The sequence below is a fragment of the Pelodiscus sinensis genome, chromosome 1 (assembly GCF_049634645.1).
Source record: "Pelodiscus sinensis isolate JC-2024 chromosome 1, ASM4963464v1, whole genome shotgun sequence".
NCBI lineage: Eukaryota > Metazoa > Chordata > Testudines > Trionychidae > Pelodiscus > Pelodiscus sinensis.
The window spans coordinates 329,972,448-329,989,748 of record NC_134711.1 but is presented as its reverse complement, the minus strand read 5'-3'; the positions used below and the strand labels follow the sequence as shown (position 1 = coordinate 329,989,748).

The window sequence follows — 17,301 nt, the reverse complement described above, 5'->3', positions numbered from 1 at the left end:
GAAGCTATACCTCCTCCACATGGGATCACTGCTGGAAGTACCGCTCTGTGAGGGGAAGACGGAGAGTACACGTTTTGCTCCCGTCCTCATTTTGGCTGAGTAAATCAGGACGCACATGAACCTGGACTTGCCTCTGTGGGGGACATGCCCGGCTCTCCCAGCTGTGCCTGTTGGATCTGCAGCTGCCATGAAAATGAGATCACCTGGCCCCAAGCTGTGGTGGGGAGAGAGGGTTGGAGTAGCCCTCTCTCCTACGCAGCCTGCACACTGAACACTCCCTCCGCAGCTCAGCCTAGAGCAATGGCTCAAAGGAACCCCGGCCATGTTCATGTTATTACACCCCCCCCCCCCCGGCAAAGTTCCCTGTGTGTCAGCCCTAAGGAAGGCCGGGTCCGGGTCCCCTCCCAGCGCCAGAGGGAGGCCCCTGAAGAGAGACAAAACCTCCCGCTCCCCGTTGCAACCCATGGCTGATGACTGCGTGTCACATTCACTCACATATGCCCCTGCTGGTGTTTCCTGCTCTTCCCTGTAGCCCTGGTGCTGCTCCCGAGTGCAGGGGCAGGCTGGTCAAAATGGACCCTACTCGGACCCAGGCTGGATAGCCCCGTTAGAAGGAGCCGCACGTTGCACTTTGCTCTTTTAACTCGCTGCCCCAGGCCAGCAGCTAGTCAGTGAGGGCTCCCTGGGGGCACAGCCGGGCCCAGCTCGGACACACCTGGGAGACTCTCCAGGGTAACAGCTGAGCAGGAACCTCCAGCACAAATGCCCCTCGCCCCCCATGGGCTCCTCCATCCACCAGGTCTGGAAATGGCCGAGTGCCCCAGGCAGGGACGTTCTATTGCAAACCCTGCCTGGGCACCAGGCGCCTCCCTGCTTATGTACCTGGACGCCAAGTCCCTGGGGCCTTTCTCCTGGCTGCAGAAGCCCTGCCGCTCACCCCAGCCCTTCTCACTGCTTCAGTTGTGTCCCTGGGCAGCCTTTTCCCAGACCCCCAAGGCAGGCCCAGCTCCCGGCAGCCCTGATGCAGGGTTTGGGAGCGGAGACGTCGGCTGCTCCATAAGAATTGCAGCTTCCCTCCCAGCACAGAGTAACTACAGAGCTTCCGTCTGTCCCTGCCTGTCTGTCCATGCACCCGCCCTCTCTGCTGCCTCCAGCCCTGCCCCCGTGTCTGTGTCCATTCGCATTTCGTAGCGGAGTCATTGGGGCTCAGGGTAGGAAATGCTGGTGCCTCTGCCCGGCCCTGCTCTGGGCTCTCAGGAAGGGAAACCGAGACTTGTGCCCCTGGCCATTCTCTCTGTGCTTCCCCTGCCTTTCCTTCCCCTGCGGGTGCCATCCAGCTCCTCCTGATCTGCCCCCCGTTCCCAGGGACACCAGGGATCATGGAGAGTTCTCCTGGGCTGGGTCCGTGGCGAGCTCAGGTCCCACAGATGACATGCGAGGGCACCTTTCCCAGCAGGTGAGCAGCCCTGCAGGCCTCCCCCCCCCCAAACACTCACCGGGCTCCTGCCCCAGCCTGGGATGAGGAGTCTCTGCCTGGGATCCAGGTGGGGAGCTGCAGGGGCAGGAACCGCACTGGCCGGGGCTCGGAGGCAGGGACATTTATCCTGTCTGCCTGGGAGTCCCAGCGGGGTCGGAGCCAGCAGGGAGCCCTGGGCACAGAGCAGTTTCCAGCTCAGCCGCAGGCAGGGGCAGGCTGGGATCAGGGGATTTATGTGCCTGTCCCTGCCCTGCTCAGCTTTGTCTCTGATTAGTGCCGGCTCCTCCTCCGTGTGCAGCCCAGTGGTGAATGGGTCACCACGGTCCTGAACCCAGCCAGCCTGTGGGGTGGACTCACCCTCTAAGCCTCCAACTCCAGCCTGTAGTCTTGGGCATGGGGATACTTCCTGCTCGACAAATGCCTGGGCCAGGCCCACAGGCCAGCCTGTCGCCTTCCAGGTCCCGCGTCATGAGGGGCAGCCTGTTTGTCTCCTGCGGGGTGTCCCGGGACGCCCTGCTCTGCCATTCTAACGCCCCTGCAGCTTCTTGGTAGGCCGGTTGGGCAGCTGCCCCGCGCTCGTGTTCAATGGAATCTCCCAGCATGAAGGGTCTTAATTCCCCAAAGTTGGGGGGTGTCCAACCTGTGGTGTAGCCAAGCGCAGCTCCCTGCCAGTGTAACCCACACACCTAGTGTGGTTACCATGCAGTGGCACCTAGACCATGCGACAGTTAAGATCAAGAGACCTCTACAGCGTGGGCTGGGAGCCAGCTGGCTTTTAGCTCAGAGGCTAGCGGCTCCTGTACTCTGCTTCAGAGGGCCCAGGTTCAAATCCACCTGGTGGTGGTTACACCTGAACACCCGCCCCCCCTCCAAGATAATCAACCCACCGCTCTCCAAAACTGCTGTTAGCGTGGCTACGTTGGGGGTTGAAGACTCAGCCCCTGGCCAGAGCCAAGTTCTGGGAGAGCCGTGCAGGGAGCTGGTTTGAGCTGTCACAGAGTTCCACATCCTCCACCCACCCACCCACCCACCCCCTGAGACCAGCTGAGAGTCTGACACGGGCTGGGGGCTGATTTCATTGCACTGACCCACAGGCAGGTGGAGGCTCCATGTAGACCCCACGACTGCGCAGGCCCCCTGGCTGGGCTTCAGGCTGCCCTGGCCAGTGGCTGGGACCTCAGGGTGAGGACAAAGGGATACAGGAGGGTCCCCCCAGGAAAATGTGGATGGGTTGGGGGTATCTACTTCCACACAAGGGGAGGGCCCCAGCTCCCTCGGTCCTGCCCCATCACCCAGCACCCTTCCATTGCGGGTCTGAGCTCCCATCATAGCTGCTTTGCCTCCTGTCCAACCCTAGGTCGCTCCAGCCCTTCCCCATCCCCATCTCCTGGCTGCTGCCCACTAACTGGGCAAGGGGATGGGCCACCTGCCTGGACCCTGGTCAGCACTTCCCTGTCCACCTGGCCATCTGCAGTGTCTCCCAGTCACCGTTCCCTCTCCCAGTCACCGTTCCCCCACGGTTGCCAGGTTGCCAGGTGACTGGTTTCTGACTAGACACATGGTGAGAGAGGGACCTGGACAGCTCCAGTCAGCACTACTAGCTGGGCCACCAAGAGTGCAGCCAGCCATGCAGCGGGGTAAGACAGGCCCCATGCCCTGGCTCTCTGGCCCTGGAAGTGGCTGGCACGTCCCGGTCCTAGACACAGGCTCCGTGTGCTGTCCCCACCCTGGGGTGGGGCTGCAGCTCCCATTGACGAGGCCCTTCAGCCAATAAGAGCTGCAGGGACAGTGCCTTTAATTGAGGGCAGCCCATGGAGCTCTCTGGCCACCACCCCAGCACCCATCAGGAAGAGGGACAGGATGGCTACTTCCTGCATGCCCTGACCAGAGCCTGTGCCTGCAACCCTGCCTCACTCAAAGCCCCCACTTGAACCCCAAAGATCTCAGCACAGCCCTTCCCACCCCTTGAACCTCTCAGCCCTTTGGGGTCTACACCCCAAAGCCCACCTCAGCCCGAGTCATATAGCAGCTGCTCAAGGAGGTGGCAGATCGACCAATCCCAGTCAGGGGGGGCTCTGCGCCAGCACCTCAGAGCATGAAAGGGGGCACCTCACAGCCGGGGGGGCCGCCTGTCACACACTCCTAGATGCTTGAACCCTGTGCTGCCCCATGCTCTTCCCCCGCTCCATCCCTTCCTCCAATCTCATGCCTGCCCCATCGCTCTTCCTCCACTCTACCCAAGGCCACATTCCACTTCTGCCAAAACTGCCCCCTGTCCCTGCTCCTCCTGCCCCTCGGCCTGCCAAAAGTTACCTCCCATTTCACCCCAACGCCTCCCACCTCTTCGCCCTCTGCTCTGACCCTCCCCTACCCCTGCCTGCCCCCACTCCTTCCCCACCTCCTCCCAATGCTTCCTGCCCCAGGGCTGCGGATGGGGCTGAGCACTGTCTTAGAGTGGCAAGGCCCTCGCCCCTTAGGACAAGGGGTTAGGCCCTGAGGCCTGGCAAAGGGGGCTCAACTCCACGTGTGTATCTGTTCTCAAGCTCAGTGGCAATAACCAGAGCTTGTCCCTAGGAGAGAGGGTGGCCAGTCAATAAACACACACCCTTCCCTCAGGGCAGTGAAGCCCAGTGGCCAGAGTCAATGACACTCCTCCCTTTGCCGAAGACAATGGGGCCTAGTGGTCAGAGTCAATAATACCCCTCCTTTTGTTAGTCAGGGACTTGGTCTCCTCAGCCTCTTCACCTGCCCCGTATCTCTGTCACCGGTTGTCAGTTCAGTCTAACGCAGGGTGGCTGGTACAAGAACAACTTTATTTAATACTATACAACCCAAATCCGGTTGTCACAGTGAAACAGTTGCAAGAAGCCAGAACCAACACACAGGGAACTGAACTCGGGCACTACAAGTAAGAGGGGATCACGGTGCCATGTTCTCCGTGTTCACAGCAGCGGTCGGCAGATGTCTCAGGACAGGGAAAAAGGGAACCCAATAAAGCCGGTTGGTGTTGTAGGGCTCAGGCAGGTGGAAGGTTTTCTCGCATCTTCCCTCAGGTCTGCTCTCCTTGACGTGTCGTCCTGTGTGCAGTTTTCAAAGAGGAAAGCGAATGATAGAAGTGTTTGTGGTATGTTTGTGGTGTGTGTGAGAGTGTGTGTGTGTGTGTGTGTGTATAGTGTGTGTGGAGGGTGAGAGTGTTTGTGGTTTATGAGTCTGTTTCCGGAATGTGTGTGTGATATATCAGTGTGGGTGTGGTAGGCGTGGGTGTGACGTGTGTGTTGTATCTGGTGTGTGGTGTGTGTGTATACATGTGTGGTGAGTGTGTGGGGTGTGTGTGAGTGTGTGTGTGTTTGTGTGTGGTGAATGTGTGTGTGTTGCTTGTGAGGTGTGTGTTATATGCGGTGACATCATCTGATCGCAATCATCTGATCGCATTTGAGAAAACAGTCCCTGTTCTGCTCATATACCTGTACTTTCTAGACTTAGTCTTTCCCTAAGGCTATGTCTAGACTGCAAGCCTCTTTCGAAATAGAGCGTCTAGACTGCACGCGGAATTTCGAAAAAGCAAGCCGCTTTTTCGAAAGAAAGCACCCAGTGAGTCTGGCTGCTCTCTTTCTAACAAGCCTGTTTGCTTTCAAGAACGCCTTCTTTCGAAAGAGCACTTTCGAAAGAAGGCGTTCTTCCTTGTGGAATTAGGTTTACAACCGTCGAAAGAAAAGCCGCATTCTTTCGATTTAATTTCGAAAGAACGCGGCTGCAGTCTAGACGCAGGTGAAGTTTTTTCGAAAAAAAGGCTACTTTTTTCGAAAAAAACCCTGAGTCTGGACACAGCCTAAGGGTGGACACCACTGGATTCTCAATTTGTGGGTCCCCAGCTCCTCACCGTTTCTTCTGGGGTCTCTCTCTGGACACACAAGATGAAGAGGAAGATTACCATTCATCAGCCCACACTGTGTTTTCATTGGATCTCCTGGCCCCCTGCCATTCTACTTCAACTAAAGTGCTGGAATATTCAGACAATTGAATTTCTCCCTCTCAGTTCTCATATTTTTCCCTATAGCCCTCAGTTCCAATCCTTTTCTTCCCAGCTCTTCTCAACTCTCGCTTTGGATGGGAGGCAGAAGAGACCCAAACTGAAGACCTTGATTTCTTCCACTGCTGCCTTAAATCGGTTTTCCATAAGGCAGGAGCCCTTTGTTTGATGGCCCCCACATCACCGAAGAAAAGTGAAGCCATCCAAGAGGGATGATCGTATCAGCTTATACCCAAAGTAGCACAGCTGAACTACAAATAGAATCATAGAATCATAGAATACTAGGACTGGAAGGGACCTTGAGAGGTCATCGAGTCCAGTCCCCTGCGCTCATGGCAGGACCAAATACTGTCTAGACCATCCCTGATAGACATTTATCTAACCTACTCTTAAATATCTCCCATGCTGGAGATTCCACAACCTCCCTGAGCAATTAAAACAGTACTTGACCACCCTGACAGTTAGGAATTTTTTCCTAATGTCCAACCTAAACCTCCATTTCTGCAGTTTAAGCTCATTGCTTCTTGTTCTGTCCTCAGAGGCCAAGATGAACAAGTTTTCTCCCTCCTCCTAATGACACCCTTTTAGATACCTGAAAACGGCTATCATGTCCCCCCTCAGTCTTCTCTCTTCTAAACTAAACAAACCCAATTCTTGCAGCCTTCCTTCATAGGTTATGTTCTCTAGACTTTTCATCATTCTTGTTGCTCTTCTCTGGACTCTCTCCAATTTCTCCACATCTTTCTTGAAATGTGGTGCCCAGAAATGGATACAATACTCCAACTGAGGCCTAACCAGCGCAGAGTAAAGTGGAAGAATGACTTCTCGTGTCTTGTGTCTTGCTCACAATACACCTCTTAATGCTGTTTTTGCAACAGCATCACACTGCTAACTCATATTCAGCTTGTGGTCCAGTATAACTCCTAGATCCCTTTCTGCCATACTCCTTCCTAGACAGTCGCTTCCCATTCTGTATGTTTGAAACTGATTGTCCCTTCCTCAGTGGAGCACTTTGCATTTGTCTTTATTAAACCTCATCCTGTTTATTCAGACCATTTCTCCAACTTATCCCGATCATTTTGAATTATGACCCTATCCTCCAGAGCAGTCGCAACCCCTGTCAGCTTGGTATCATCTGCAAACTTAATAAGCATATTTTCTATGCCAATATAAAAATTGTTGATGAAGATATTGAAGGGACCAGGTCCCAAAACAGACCCCTGCTGAATCCCACTTGTTATTCCTTTTCAGCAGTATTGAGAACCATTAATAACTACTCTCTGAGTACGATTATCCACCCAGTTATACACCCACCTTATAGTAGCCCCATCTAAGTTGTATTTGCCTAGTTTATTGATGAGAATATCATGCGAGACCTTATCAAATGCCTTACTAAAGTCTAGTTATACCACACCCACCGCTCCTCCCTTATCCAAAAGACTCATTATCCTATCAAAAAAGCTATCAGATTGGTTTGACATGATTTCTTCTTTACAAACTAATGCTGGCTGTTCCCTATCAGCTTGCCACCTTCCAAGTGTTTACAGATGATTTCCTTAATTACTTACTCCATTATCTTCCCTGGCACAGAAGTTAAACGAACAAGTCTGTAGTTTCGTGGGTTGTTCTTATTTCCCTTTTTATAAATGGGCACTAGATTTGCCCTTTCCCAGTCTTCTGGAATCTCTCCTGTCTGCCTTGATTTTCCAAAGATGATAGCTAGAGGCTCAGATACCTCCTTTATCAGCTCCTTGGGTATTTAAGGATAAATTTAATTTGTTAGTATGACCTCTGTGAGACCTGGATTTTAAGCCTGGTCTTTGGAATCGGGTTCATGCTTGGCCATAGGTGAAACTGGTATAAACCTGTTTTACTGTTATGAACCTGTTGTTAGGCCAAAGAAGGGAATGTGATGGGGTAAGTAATGATTGGAGGGGATTTGGTGCAGAGGGCATGACCTGTGTATGTGTGTAACTATAGGTGGTCAGTAGGAAAGGGGTGATTACCATGTAAGATAGTACAAAAGACATTTCCCTTTGCTTGGGAAGTTGTGAAACTTTCCTGAGAGTATCCTGGAGATTTTTGCCCTTGAATGCATTCCTGAATAAAGCTGGTTGCTTAAGAAGGGTTCCTGAAATTGATATGCTAGGGGTTTTGGACCCCCATCCGAACCCTCGGATTAAAATTCTCCGTCACTATTCTAGGATGCATTTCATCAGGCCCTGGTGACTTGCAAGCATTTAACCTTTCTAGATGACTTTTTAACGTGTTCTTTTTTTATTTTATCTTCTAAACCTAACCCCTTCCCATTAGTATTCACTATGCTATGTAGTCAAAATGCCTCACTTCAAATGCAGAAATGAGACAGGCATACAAATAGGACTGTCACGTTCAGTAAATCACAACCTTTCCCGTGACACTTCACATGAGTTACCTGGCATACAGCATATCTCATTTCTGTCACAGGCAGATCATATGCCCATTTTCTCAAAGAATTTGGAGTGTCACATCACAGCAAAATGGCTGAAATGTTCCAGGCTTTCCCAGTTGTGCGGCAATCCGCTGCTGTACAAAAACCATCTGGCGAACAGAATTCCATGTGTGTAAGACAGTGGATGACTGTGCAGAAGAATGTCATGTACTGGTACTCTTACAATGCTGGCAACATGTATGAGCTCAATTTCAATGCAAAACCACTAGTTCAGTCCACGTTAGTCCCAGATGCTGCCGAAAGGAGCCGTGTTTCCCATAGTAGTACAACATGGAAGGACACAGAGCTCTTGATAAAAGTGGGTTGTGGTTAATTTAGTCAACAGAGGCACATACATGAAACATTGTGGTCTGCAAACTCAGTAAAGGCTCCCCGGACATGACAAGTACCTGGTACAACAAGTAATAGAAGCCTTACATTTCCAAAGTTCTCTATCTAGGTGGGGTTCTTTATGCCAGGCGATCTATCCATGCTAGGCAGGAGGAGATTTCACATGTAAAATATCAGCACTGGGAAGAGGGCAGGATTAGCAGCACAGCGCAAAGCATCAACTATTCTTGCACAGCACAATGAGATGTTGGAACTCCCGGGCACAATGTGAGCAGGGTACAGAAGAGAGTGGAGATGAACAGAGAGGAGAGTATACACTTTTATAGCAATGAGGGTTAAGTGTATATGTAGCAGGGAATGAAACCTTCCTGCTTCCACGGACAAGCCAGCTCTAACTGTGGGGGTTTAGGAAGAATCTTTCCCTTGAGTGGGATACCTGTGTAAAACCTCCATGGGGTTTACTGGCTACTAGAGACAGGATACGGATCAGATGGACCAGAGCTCTTATCCAGCCTGGCTACTCCTATGAGCCTAGATATCTAACGGCCAAAATCATTCTCTAACCGGAGGAGTGTCTCTGGTTTATGTGATGTGGCAGCAGCACTCCATGGAATGCAGAGATAGTTGATGGCCAGCAAGGTGAGTTAGCCTGCACATCATGCATAAGCTTCTTAATGCCTGTCCATCTGGCATAAAATGGGCAGCATAAGGACAAAACTCCCCTGTGGCCTTCCTCTCAGACTAATGAAGCCTCCTTAATTTGCTGGGTGCACTAAAGTGGATTTCGTTAAGCCTTGGCCCTGGATTTGCAGGGAAACTTCCCTGGGAGCAAAAATGTCTGTTTTACTACATGGAGTTAATTGGTTAACGTCCCTGTTTTGGAGCCAAGGGGCCCTCTCTTTGCCATGTGGAAGAAGCCAGATAGTAAGTCACATTGCACTGGATTCAGCACCATTTCCACTTCAGAGACAACAAGTAAACTATTTGCTTCTGCAGCTGCTTGGTTTTCATCCCGTAAACAATGGGGTTTAGCATGGGGGGGATGACCACGTAGAGATCGGCCAGCAGGATGTGAATGTGTTTAGGGATATTGTGGCCAAAGCGGTGGGCTAGGAAAGTGAAAAAGGCAGGGGTGTAAAATAAGAGAATGATACAGACGTGGGAGCCGCAAGTGCTGAGAGGTTTGTGTCGGGCGTCTTTGGTGGGCAGCTTGAAGACAGCCCTGAGGATCAGCACATAAGACACAGCGATAAACACAACATCGAGCATAAGGGTTACAATAGGCACTGCAAAGCCATACCAGATATTGAGAGAGATGTCCGCACAGGCCAGCCTGGCCACTGCGATGTGCTCACAGTAGGAGTGCTGGATGACGTTGCTTGCGCAGAAGGGCAGCCGTTTGATCATAAAGATTTGGGGAACAATTATACAAAAACTTCTGACGACAATGGCCGTGGCTATTTTCCCGATCTTCTCGTTGGTGAGGACAGTCGTGTACCTCAGGGGGTCGCAGACGGCGACGTACCGATCGAACCCCATGGCCAGCAGGACGGCCGACTCAGCAACAAACACAAAGTGCACAAAGAACACCTGGGTGAGGCAGGCACTGAAGGAAATGGCCTTGGGTCCAAACCAGAAGATGGCCAGCGTGCTGGGCACGGTGCAGGTGGATATCAGTAAGTCGGCCACCGCCAGCATGGAGAGGAAAATGAACATGGGCTCGTGCAGCCTGCGCTGGGTGGCGATGAGCAGGAGGAGACCACAGTTCCCCAGAACAGCCGCCGTGTACATCAGCGAGAAAGGGATGGAGATCCAGGGGTGCCAGGGCTCCAGGCCCGGGATGCCGACCAGGACGAAGCTGAGGTGACTGAACGTTGTGCTGTTGGGCGCGGCCATGGGGTGCTGAGGGCTCCGCTTGGGTGCTGGTCCCGGCTGGAAGCTGAGACAAGGTCAGTGCCTGCTGGGATCCCGCTACCTCACACTCACTTCTCACTTCCCACTCACTCCCTGCATCCCGGCTGCGAGAGCTGCACTCAGAGCTGCGCAGGGCAGAGCTGGAGCCAGTGACAGGGACCTGTCAGGAGCTTCGAGCTCAGAGGTGACCACTCGACAAACCAGCCACAGAGCAGGCAGGGCCAGGCGGAGAGTCTCAGAGAGCACAGCCCGTGAAGCCGGCCTCCCTCAGATCTGGAACACATCCGGAAGCTATTATGGACCTTTTAGTTACTCGAGCACCAGGATAATTTATTGCTCCATTTCTGGCCCTGCTCCCTACTTTGCCATGGAGAGATGCTGAGCCCCCCGGGGAGCTGCAGAGCCCACGAACACAGCGGCCACTCAGAGGTGCCTCGGTGCAGAAAGGGAAACTAATGAATTCAGAGCCTGGGGACACAGGACTGGTCCCAGGATCCCAGCGGTGGCCAGACCGGCCCCAGACACAACAGGGATAGAATCTCCCTGCGCCTACGGACAGTCCCCGGCCATAGAGCCACCCGAGCGCGTTTGGCCCCACCTCCGCACTGGTCGCTCCTGTTCACTGGACCTCTGGGTCCTTGTCATGTCCATCACCCATTGATCTTTCTGCAGCTCTGCTTGGCCAGCAGCAGGATCAATCCTGCTAACCCTGCGCACAGCCCGTGGAAATTTAGCAAATGTGAATCATTGGCTGTTCCCCCTAAAGTATAATATTGTATGATATATTTCAGAGGGTGTGTCTGTCCATCTGTCTGTCTGGCAAAGAGCTCCTCCAAAATGAGTGGAGCCAGCACCACCAGATTTGGTAGGCAGATTCCTTTTCCCACTACTTACAGCAAGGTCAATGGTTTCCTGTGTGGAGAAAACAGGAAGTGCCCGAGAAGGGATTGTTCCTCTGAACACCAAACAGAAAAGCAACAGACTCACTTGAAAAGGCGCCTCCACCTCTCGTTCAGGACGGGTCCCGCTCCAAGACTCACAGCCCCACACTTCCTTTGCCGTGGGCAGGCGAGGCTGAAGCTATACCTCCTCCACATGGGATCACTGCTGGAAGTACCGCTCTGTGAGGGGAGGACGGAGAGTACACGTTTTGCTCCCGTCCTCATTTTGGCTGAGTAAATCAGGACGCACATGAACCTGGACTTGCCTCTGTGGGGGACATGCCCGGCTCTCCCAGCTGTGCCTGTTGGATCTGCAGCTGCCATGAAAATGAAATCACCTGGCCCCAAGCTGTGGTGGGGAGAGAGGGTTGGAGTAGCTCTCTCTCCTACGCAGCCTGCACACTGAACACTCCCTCCGCAGCTCAGCCTAGAGCAATGGCTCAAAGGAACCCCGGCCATGTTCATGTTATTACACCCCCCCCCCCCCGGCAAAGTTCCCTGTGTGTCAGCCCTAAGGAAGGCCGGGTCCCCTCCCAGCGCCAGAGGGAGGCCCCTGAAGAGAGACAAAACCTCCCGCTCCCCGTTGCAACCGATGGCTGATGACTGCGTGTCACATTCACTCACATATGCCCCTGCTGGTGTTTCCTGCTCTTCCCTGTAGCCCTGGTGCTGCTCCCGGGTGCAGGGGCAGGCTGGTCAAAATGGACCCTACTCGGACCCAGGCTGGATAGCCCCGTTAGAAGGAGCCGCACGTTGCACTTTCCTGTTTTAACTCGCTGCCCCAGACCAGCAGCTAGTCAGTGAGGGCTCCCTGGGGGCACAGCCGGGCCCAGCTCGGACACACCTGGGAGACTCTCCAGGGTAACAGCTGAGCAGGAACCTCCGGCACAAATGCCCCTCGCCCCCCATGGGCTCCTCCATCCACCAGGTCTGGAAATGGCCGAGTGCCCCAGGCAAGGACGTTCTATTGCAAACCCTGCCTGGGCGCCAGGCGCCTCCCTGCTTATGTACCTGGACGCCAAGTCCCTGGGGCCTTTCTCCTGGCTGCAGAAGCCCTGCCGCTCACCCCAGCCCTTCTCACTGCTTCAGTTGTGTCCCTGGGCAGCCTTTTCCCAGACCCCCAAGGCAGGCCCAGCTCCCGGCAGCCCTGATGCAGGGTTTGGGAGCGGAGACGTCGGCTGCTCCACGAGAATTGCACCTTCCCTCCCAGCACAGAGTAACTACAGAGCGTCCGTCTGTCCCTGCCCGTCTGTCCATGCACCCGCCCTCTCTGCCACCTCCAGCCCTGCCCCCGTGTCTGTGTCCATTCGCATTTCGTAGCGGAGTCATTGGGGCTCAGGGTAGGAAATGCTGGTGCCTCTGCCCGGCCCTGCTCTGGGCTCTCAGGAAGGGAAACCGAGACTTGTGCCCCTGGCCATTCTCTCTGTGCTTCCCCTGCCTTTCCTTCCCCTGCGGGTGCCATCCAGCTCCTCCTGATCTGCCCCCCGTTCCCAGGGACACAAGGGATCATGGAGAGTTCTCCTGGGCTGGGTCCGTGGCGAGCTCAGGTCCCACAGATGACATGCGAGGGCACCTTTCCCAGCAGGTGAGCAGCCCTGCAGGCCTCCCCCCCCCCAAACACTCACCGGGCTCCTGCCCCAGCCGGGGATGAGGAGTCTCTGCCTGGGATCCAGGTGGGGAGCTGCAGGGGCAGGAACCGCACTGGCCGGGGCTCGGAGGCAGGGACATTTATCCTGCCTGCCTGGGAGTCCCAGCGGGGTCGGAGCCAGCAGGGAGCCCTGGGCACAGAGCAGTTTCCAGCTCAGCCGCAGGCAGGGGCAGGCTGGGGTCAGGGGATTTATGTGCCTGTCCCTGCCCTGCTCAGCTTTGTCTCTGATTAGTGCCGGCTCCTCCTCCGTGTGCAGCCCAGTGGTGAATGGGTCACCACGGTCCTGAACCCAGCCAGCCTGTGGGGTGGACTCACCCTCTAAGCCTCCAACTCCAGCCTGTAGTCTTGGGCGTGGGGATACTTCCTGCTCGACAAATGCCTGGGCCAGGCCCACAGGCCAGCCTGTCGCCTTCCAGGTCCCGCGTCATGAGGGGCAGCCTGTTTGTCTCCTGCGGGGTGTCCCGGGACGCCCTGCTCTGCCATTCTAATGTCCCTGCAGCTTCTTGGTAGGCCGGTTGGGCAGCTGCCCCGCGCTCGTGTTCAATGGAATCCCCCAGCGTGAAGGGTCTTAATTCCCCAAAGTTGGGGGGTGTCCAACCTGTGGTGTAGCCAAGCGCCGCTCCCTGCCAGTGTAACCCACACACCTAGTGTGGTTACCATGCAGTGGCACCTAGACCATGCGACAGTTAAGATCAAGAGACCTCTACAGCGTGGGCTGGGAGCCAGCTGGCTTTTAGCTCAGAGGCTAGCGGCTCCTGTACTCTGCTTCAGAGGGCCCAGGTTCAAATCCACCTGGTGGTGGTTACACCTGAACACCCCCCCCTCCAAGATAATCAACCCACCGCTCTCCAAAACTGCTGTTAGCGTGGCTACGTTGGGGGTTGAAGACTCAGCCCCTGGCCAGAGCCAAGTTCTGGGAGAGCCGTGCAGGGAGCTGGGATGAGCTGTCACAGAGTTCCACATCCTCCCCCTTCCCACCCACCCACCCCCTGAGACCAGCTGAGAGTCTGACACGGGCTGGGGGCTGATTTCATTGCACTGACCCACAGGCAGGTGGAGGCTCCATGTAGACCCCCCGACTGCGCAGGCCCCCTGGCTGGGCTTCAGGCTGCCCTGGCCAGTGGCTGGGACCTCAGGGTGAGGACAAAGGGATGCAGGAGGGTCCCCCCAGGAAAATGTGGATGGGTTGGGGGTATCTACTTCCAGACAAGGGGAGGGCCCCAGCTCCCTCGGTCCTGCCCCATCACCCAGCACCCTTCCATTGAGGGTCTAAGCTCCCATCATAGCTGCTTTGCCTCCTGTCCAACCCTAGGTCGCTCCAGCCCTTCCCCATCCCCATCTCCTGGCTGCTGCCCACTAACTGGGCAAGGGGATGGGCCACCTGCCTGGACCCTGGTCAGCACTTCCCTGTCCACCTGGCCATCTGCAGTGTCTCCCAGTCACCCTTCCCTCTCCCAGTCACCGTTCCCCCACGGTTGCCAGGTTGCCAGGTGACTGGTTTCTTACTAGACACATGGTGAGAGAGGGACCTGGACAGCTCCAGTCAGTACCACTAGCTGGGCCACCAAGAGTGCAGCCAGCCATGCAGCAGGGTAAGACAGGCCCCATGCCCTGGCTCTCTGGCCCTGGAAGTTGCTGGCATGTCCCGGTCCTAGACACAGGCTCTGTGTGCTGCCCCCACCCTGGGGTGGGGCTGCAGCTCCCATTGATGAGGCCCTTCAGCCAATAAGAGCTGCAGGGACAGTGCCTTTAATTGAGGGCAGCACATGGAGCTCCCTGGCCAGCACCCATCAGGAAGAGGGACAGGATGGCTACTTCCTGCGTGCCCTGACCAGAGCCTGCGCCTGCAACCCTGCCTCACTCCAAGCCCCCACTTGAACCCCAAAGCTCTCAGCACAGCCCTTCCCACCCCTTGAACCTCTCAGCCCTTGTCCAGAGTCTACACCCCAAAGCCCACCTCAGCCCGAGTCAAATAGCAGCTGCTCAAGGAGGAGGCAGATCGACCAATCCCAGTCGGGGGGCTCTGCGCCAGCACCTCAGAGCATGAAAGGGGGCACCTCACAGCCAGGGGGGGCCACCTGTCATACACTCCTAGATGCTTGAACCCTGTGCTGCCCCATGCTCTTCCCCCGCTCCATCCCTTCCTCCAATCTCATGCCTGCCCCATCGCTCTTCCTCCACTCTACCCAAGGCCACATCCCACTTCTGCCAAAACTGCCCCCTGTCCCAGCTCCTCCTGCCCTCGGCCTGCCAAAAGTTACCTCCCCCTTCACCCCAACTCCTCCCACCTCTTCCCCCTCTGCTCTGACCCTCCCCTACCCCTGCCTGCCCCCACTCCTTCCCCAATTCCCCCCAGGGCTGCGGATGGGGCTGAGCACCGTCACAGAGTGGCAAGGCCCTCGCCCCTTAGGACAAGGATTTAGGCCCTGAGGCCTGGCAAAGGGGGCTCAACTCCATGTGTGTATCAGTTCTCATGGCTCAGTGGCAATAACCACACCTTGGCCCTAGGAGAGAGGGTGGCCAATCAATAAACACACCCCCTTCCTCAGGGTAGTGAGGCCCAGTGGCCAGAGTCAATGACACTCCTCCCTTTGCCGAAGACAATGGGGCCTAGTGGTCAGAGTCAGTAATACCCCTCCTTTTGTTAGTCAGGGACTTGGTCTCCTCAGCCTCTTCACCTGCCCCGTATCTCTGTCACCGGTTGTCAGTTCAGTATAACGCAGGGTGGCTGGTACAAGAACAACTTTATTTAATACTATACAACCCAAATCCGGTTGTCACAGTGAAACAGTTGCAAGAAGCCAGAACCAACACACAGGGAACTGAACTCGGGCACTACAAGTAAGAGGGGATCACGGTGCCATGTTCTCCGTGTTCACAGCAGCGGTCGGCAGATGTCTCAGGACAGGGAAAAAGGGAACCCAATAAAGCCGGTTGGTGTTGTAGGGCTCAGGCAGGTGAAAGGTTTTCTCGCATCTTCCCTCAGGTCTGCTCTCCTTGACGTGTCGTCCTGTGTGCAGTTTTCAAAGAGGAAAGCGAGTGATAGAAGTGTTTGTGGTATGTTTGTGGTGTGTGTGAGAGTGTGTGTGTGTGTGTGTGTATAGTGTGTGTGGAGGGTGAGAGTGTTTGTGGTTTATGAGTCTGTTTCCGGAATGTGTGTGTGATATATCAGTGTGGGTGTGGTAAGCGTGGGTGTGACGTGTGTGTTGTATCTGGTGTGTGGTGTGTGGGTATACATGTGTGGTGAGTGTGTGGGGTGTGTGTGAATGTGTGTGTGTTTGTGTGTGGTGAATGTGTGTGTGTTGCTTGTGACGTGTGTGTTATATGCGGTGTTTGGTGTGTGAGCGTGCGTGTGGTGAGTGTGTGTGTAGGGGTGGTGAGTGAACAAGAGGGACTACCTGGCCGTACTGCTGTTCCCTGTGCTCGGTGCCAGCTACTATCACGGGACGTGGGAACAGGGGGTTGCTCCGCCCCTGGGGATTTTCCCAGATTCTCTGACTGGAGATTCCCGCCTGGGGGGTGGGCAGCCACCCGGCTCCTGCCTCTGGGGCCTGTGGGGCCGAGCGTCGCCCCGGCTGCCTGACGGGCTGTGGATGGGCTGTTGCTCCAGCACCGCAGAGTCGTGCAGAGCCCTGAGGGGAGGCTGAGCCCCCCACAGGTGCCCTTAGTGCTGGGTAGATCAGGGCTGGGCCACCCCGCTTCTCCGACTCTCCCCTCTCCCACCCCTGCCAGGTCTGGGATGGGGGCAGGGAAGCTGCCACCGCCCCACCAAGAGAAGATCAAAATGGTGGACAAAACCCTGACACCCCTCCCCCAACACCTGCCCTCAGGGCAGTGGGGCCCAGTGGCCAGAGTCAGTCACACCCCCTTGAGGTTAATAGGAGTGGGGTAGCAAGAGCAGGACCCAGGTCCCTGTCAGTGGGGTGGGGGGGTGGGGAGAGTCACCACTAGCCCAGCAGGGAATTTGCCTGACACAGGCCAAGCTCTTGGGGTAACTCGCCACCTTCCTCCTGCCAGACCCACCACAGCCGCATTCTCTGCCACCTTCCCCCGGCCTGGGGGCTTCTCCAGCTGCTCCCCCCTGACTGGCCCCACAGGTCGGTCCAGCCACAGCTCTTCCCCCCTGCACCCAACAGCCCCCACTGAGTTGACCCCCCCGGCCATTGTAGCCACCTCCCCTGGAGCCTGCCCATAGGGCTGCAGGGGCCCAGGAGTAATCCCCCATTGGGCCCGGGTCAGGGCTGGTGCACCTGTCACAGCGCCCACTTTTCTCTCTCTGTGGGTGCTGCAGCTACAGGGCCCCCACAGAGCTGCCCCCTGCACTCACAGCACCCCGGTGAACGGGCTGTGGCCCTGCCCCCTGCAAGCAGGATCAACCACATGCGAGGGGGGGAAACTTTATGGGAAGGGGGGGAGATCACCACCACCAGGCAGATTTGAACCCAGGATCTCTGAAGTGCAGTGTAGGAG

The 17,301-nt window shown here is 55.6% G+C and overlaps 1 protein-coding gene across 1 annotated transcript; it reads right to left on the bottom strand.

The window, feature by feature from the left end:
- Positions 1 to 9,273: 9,273 nt before the first annotated feature.
- On the bottom strand, positions 9,274 to 10,224 carry LOC142827343 (olfactory receptor 52B2-like). Its single transcript, XM_075922360.1, has one exon. The coding sequence runs from the start codon at positions 10,222 to 10,224 to the stop codon at positions 9,274 to 9,276; it is 951 nt and encodes a 316-aa protein (XP_075778475.1).
- Between the last annotated feature and the right edge of the window lie 7,077 nt (positions 10,225 to 17,301).

Excerpts from the sequence above, each read along its gene's own strand:
- LOC142827343 (XM_075922360.1), bottom strand. The coding sequence starts at position 10,224 with ATGGCCGCGCCCAACAGCACAACGTTCAGTCACCTCAGCTTCGTCCTG.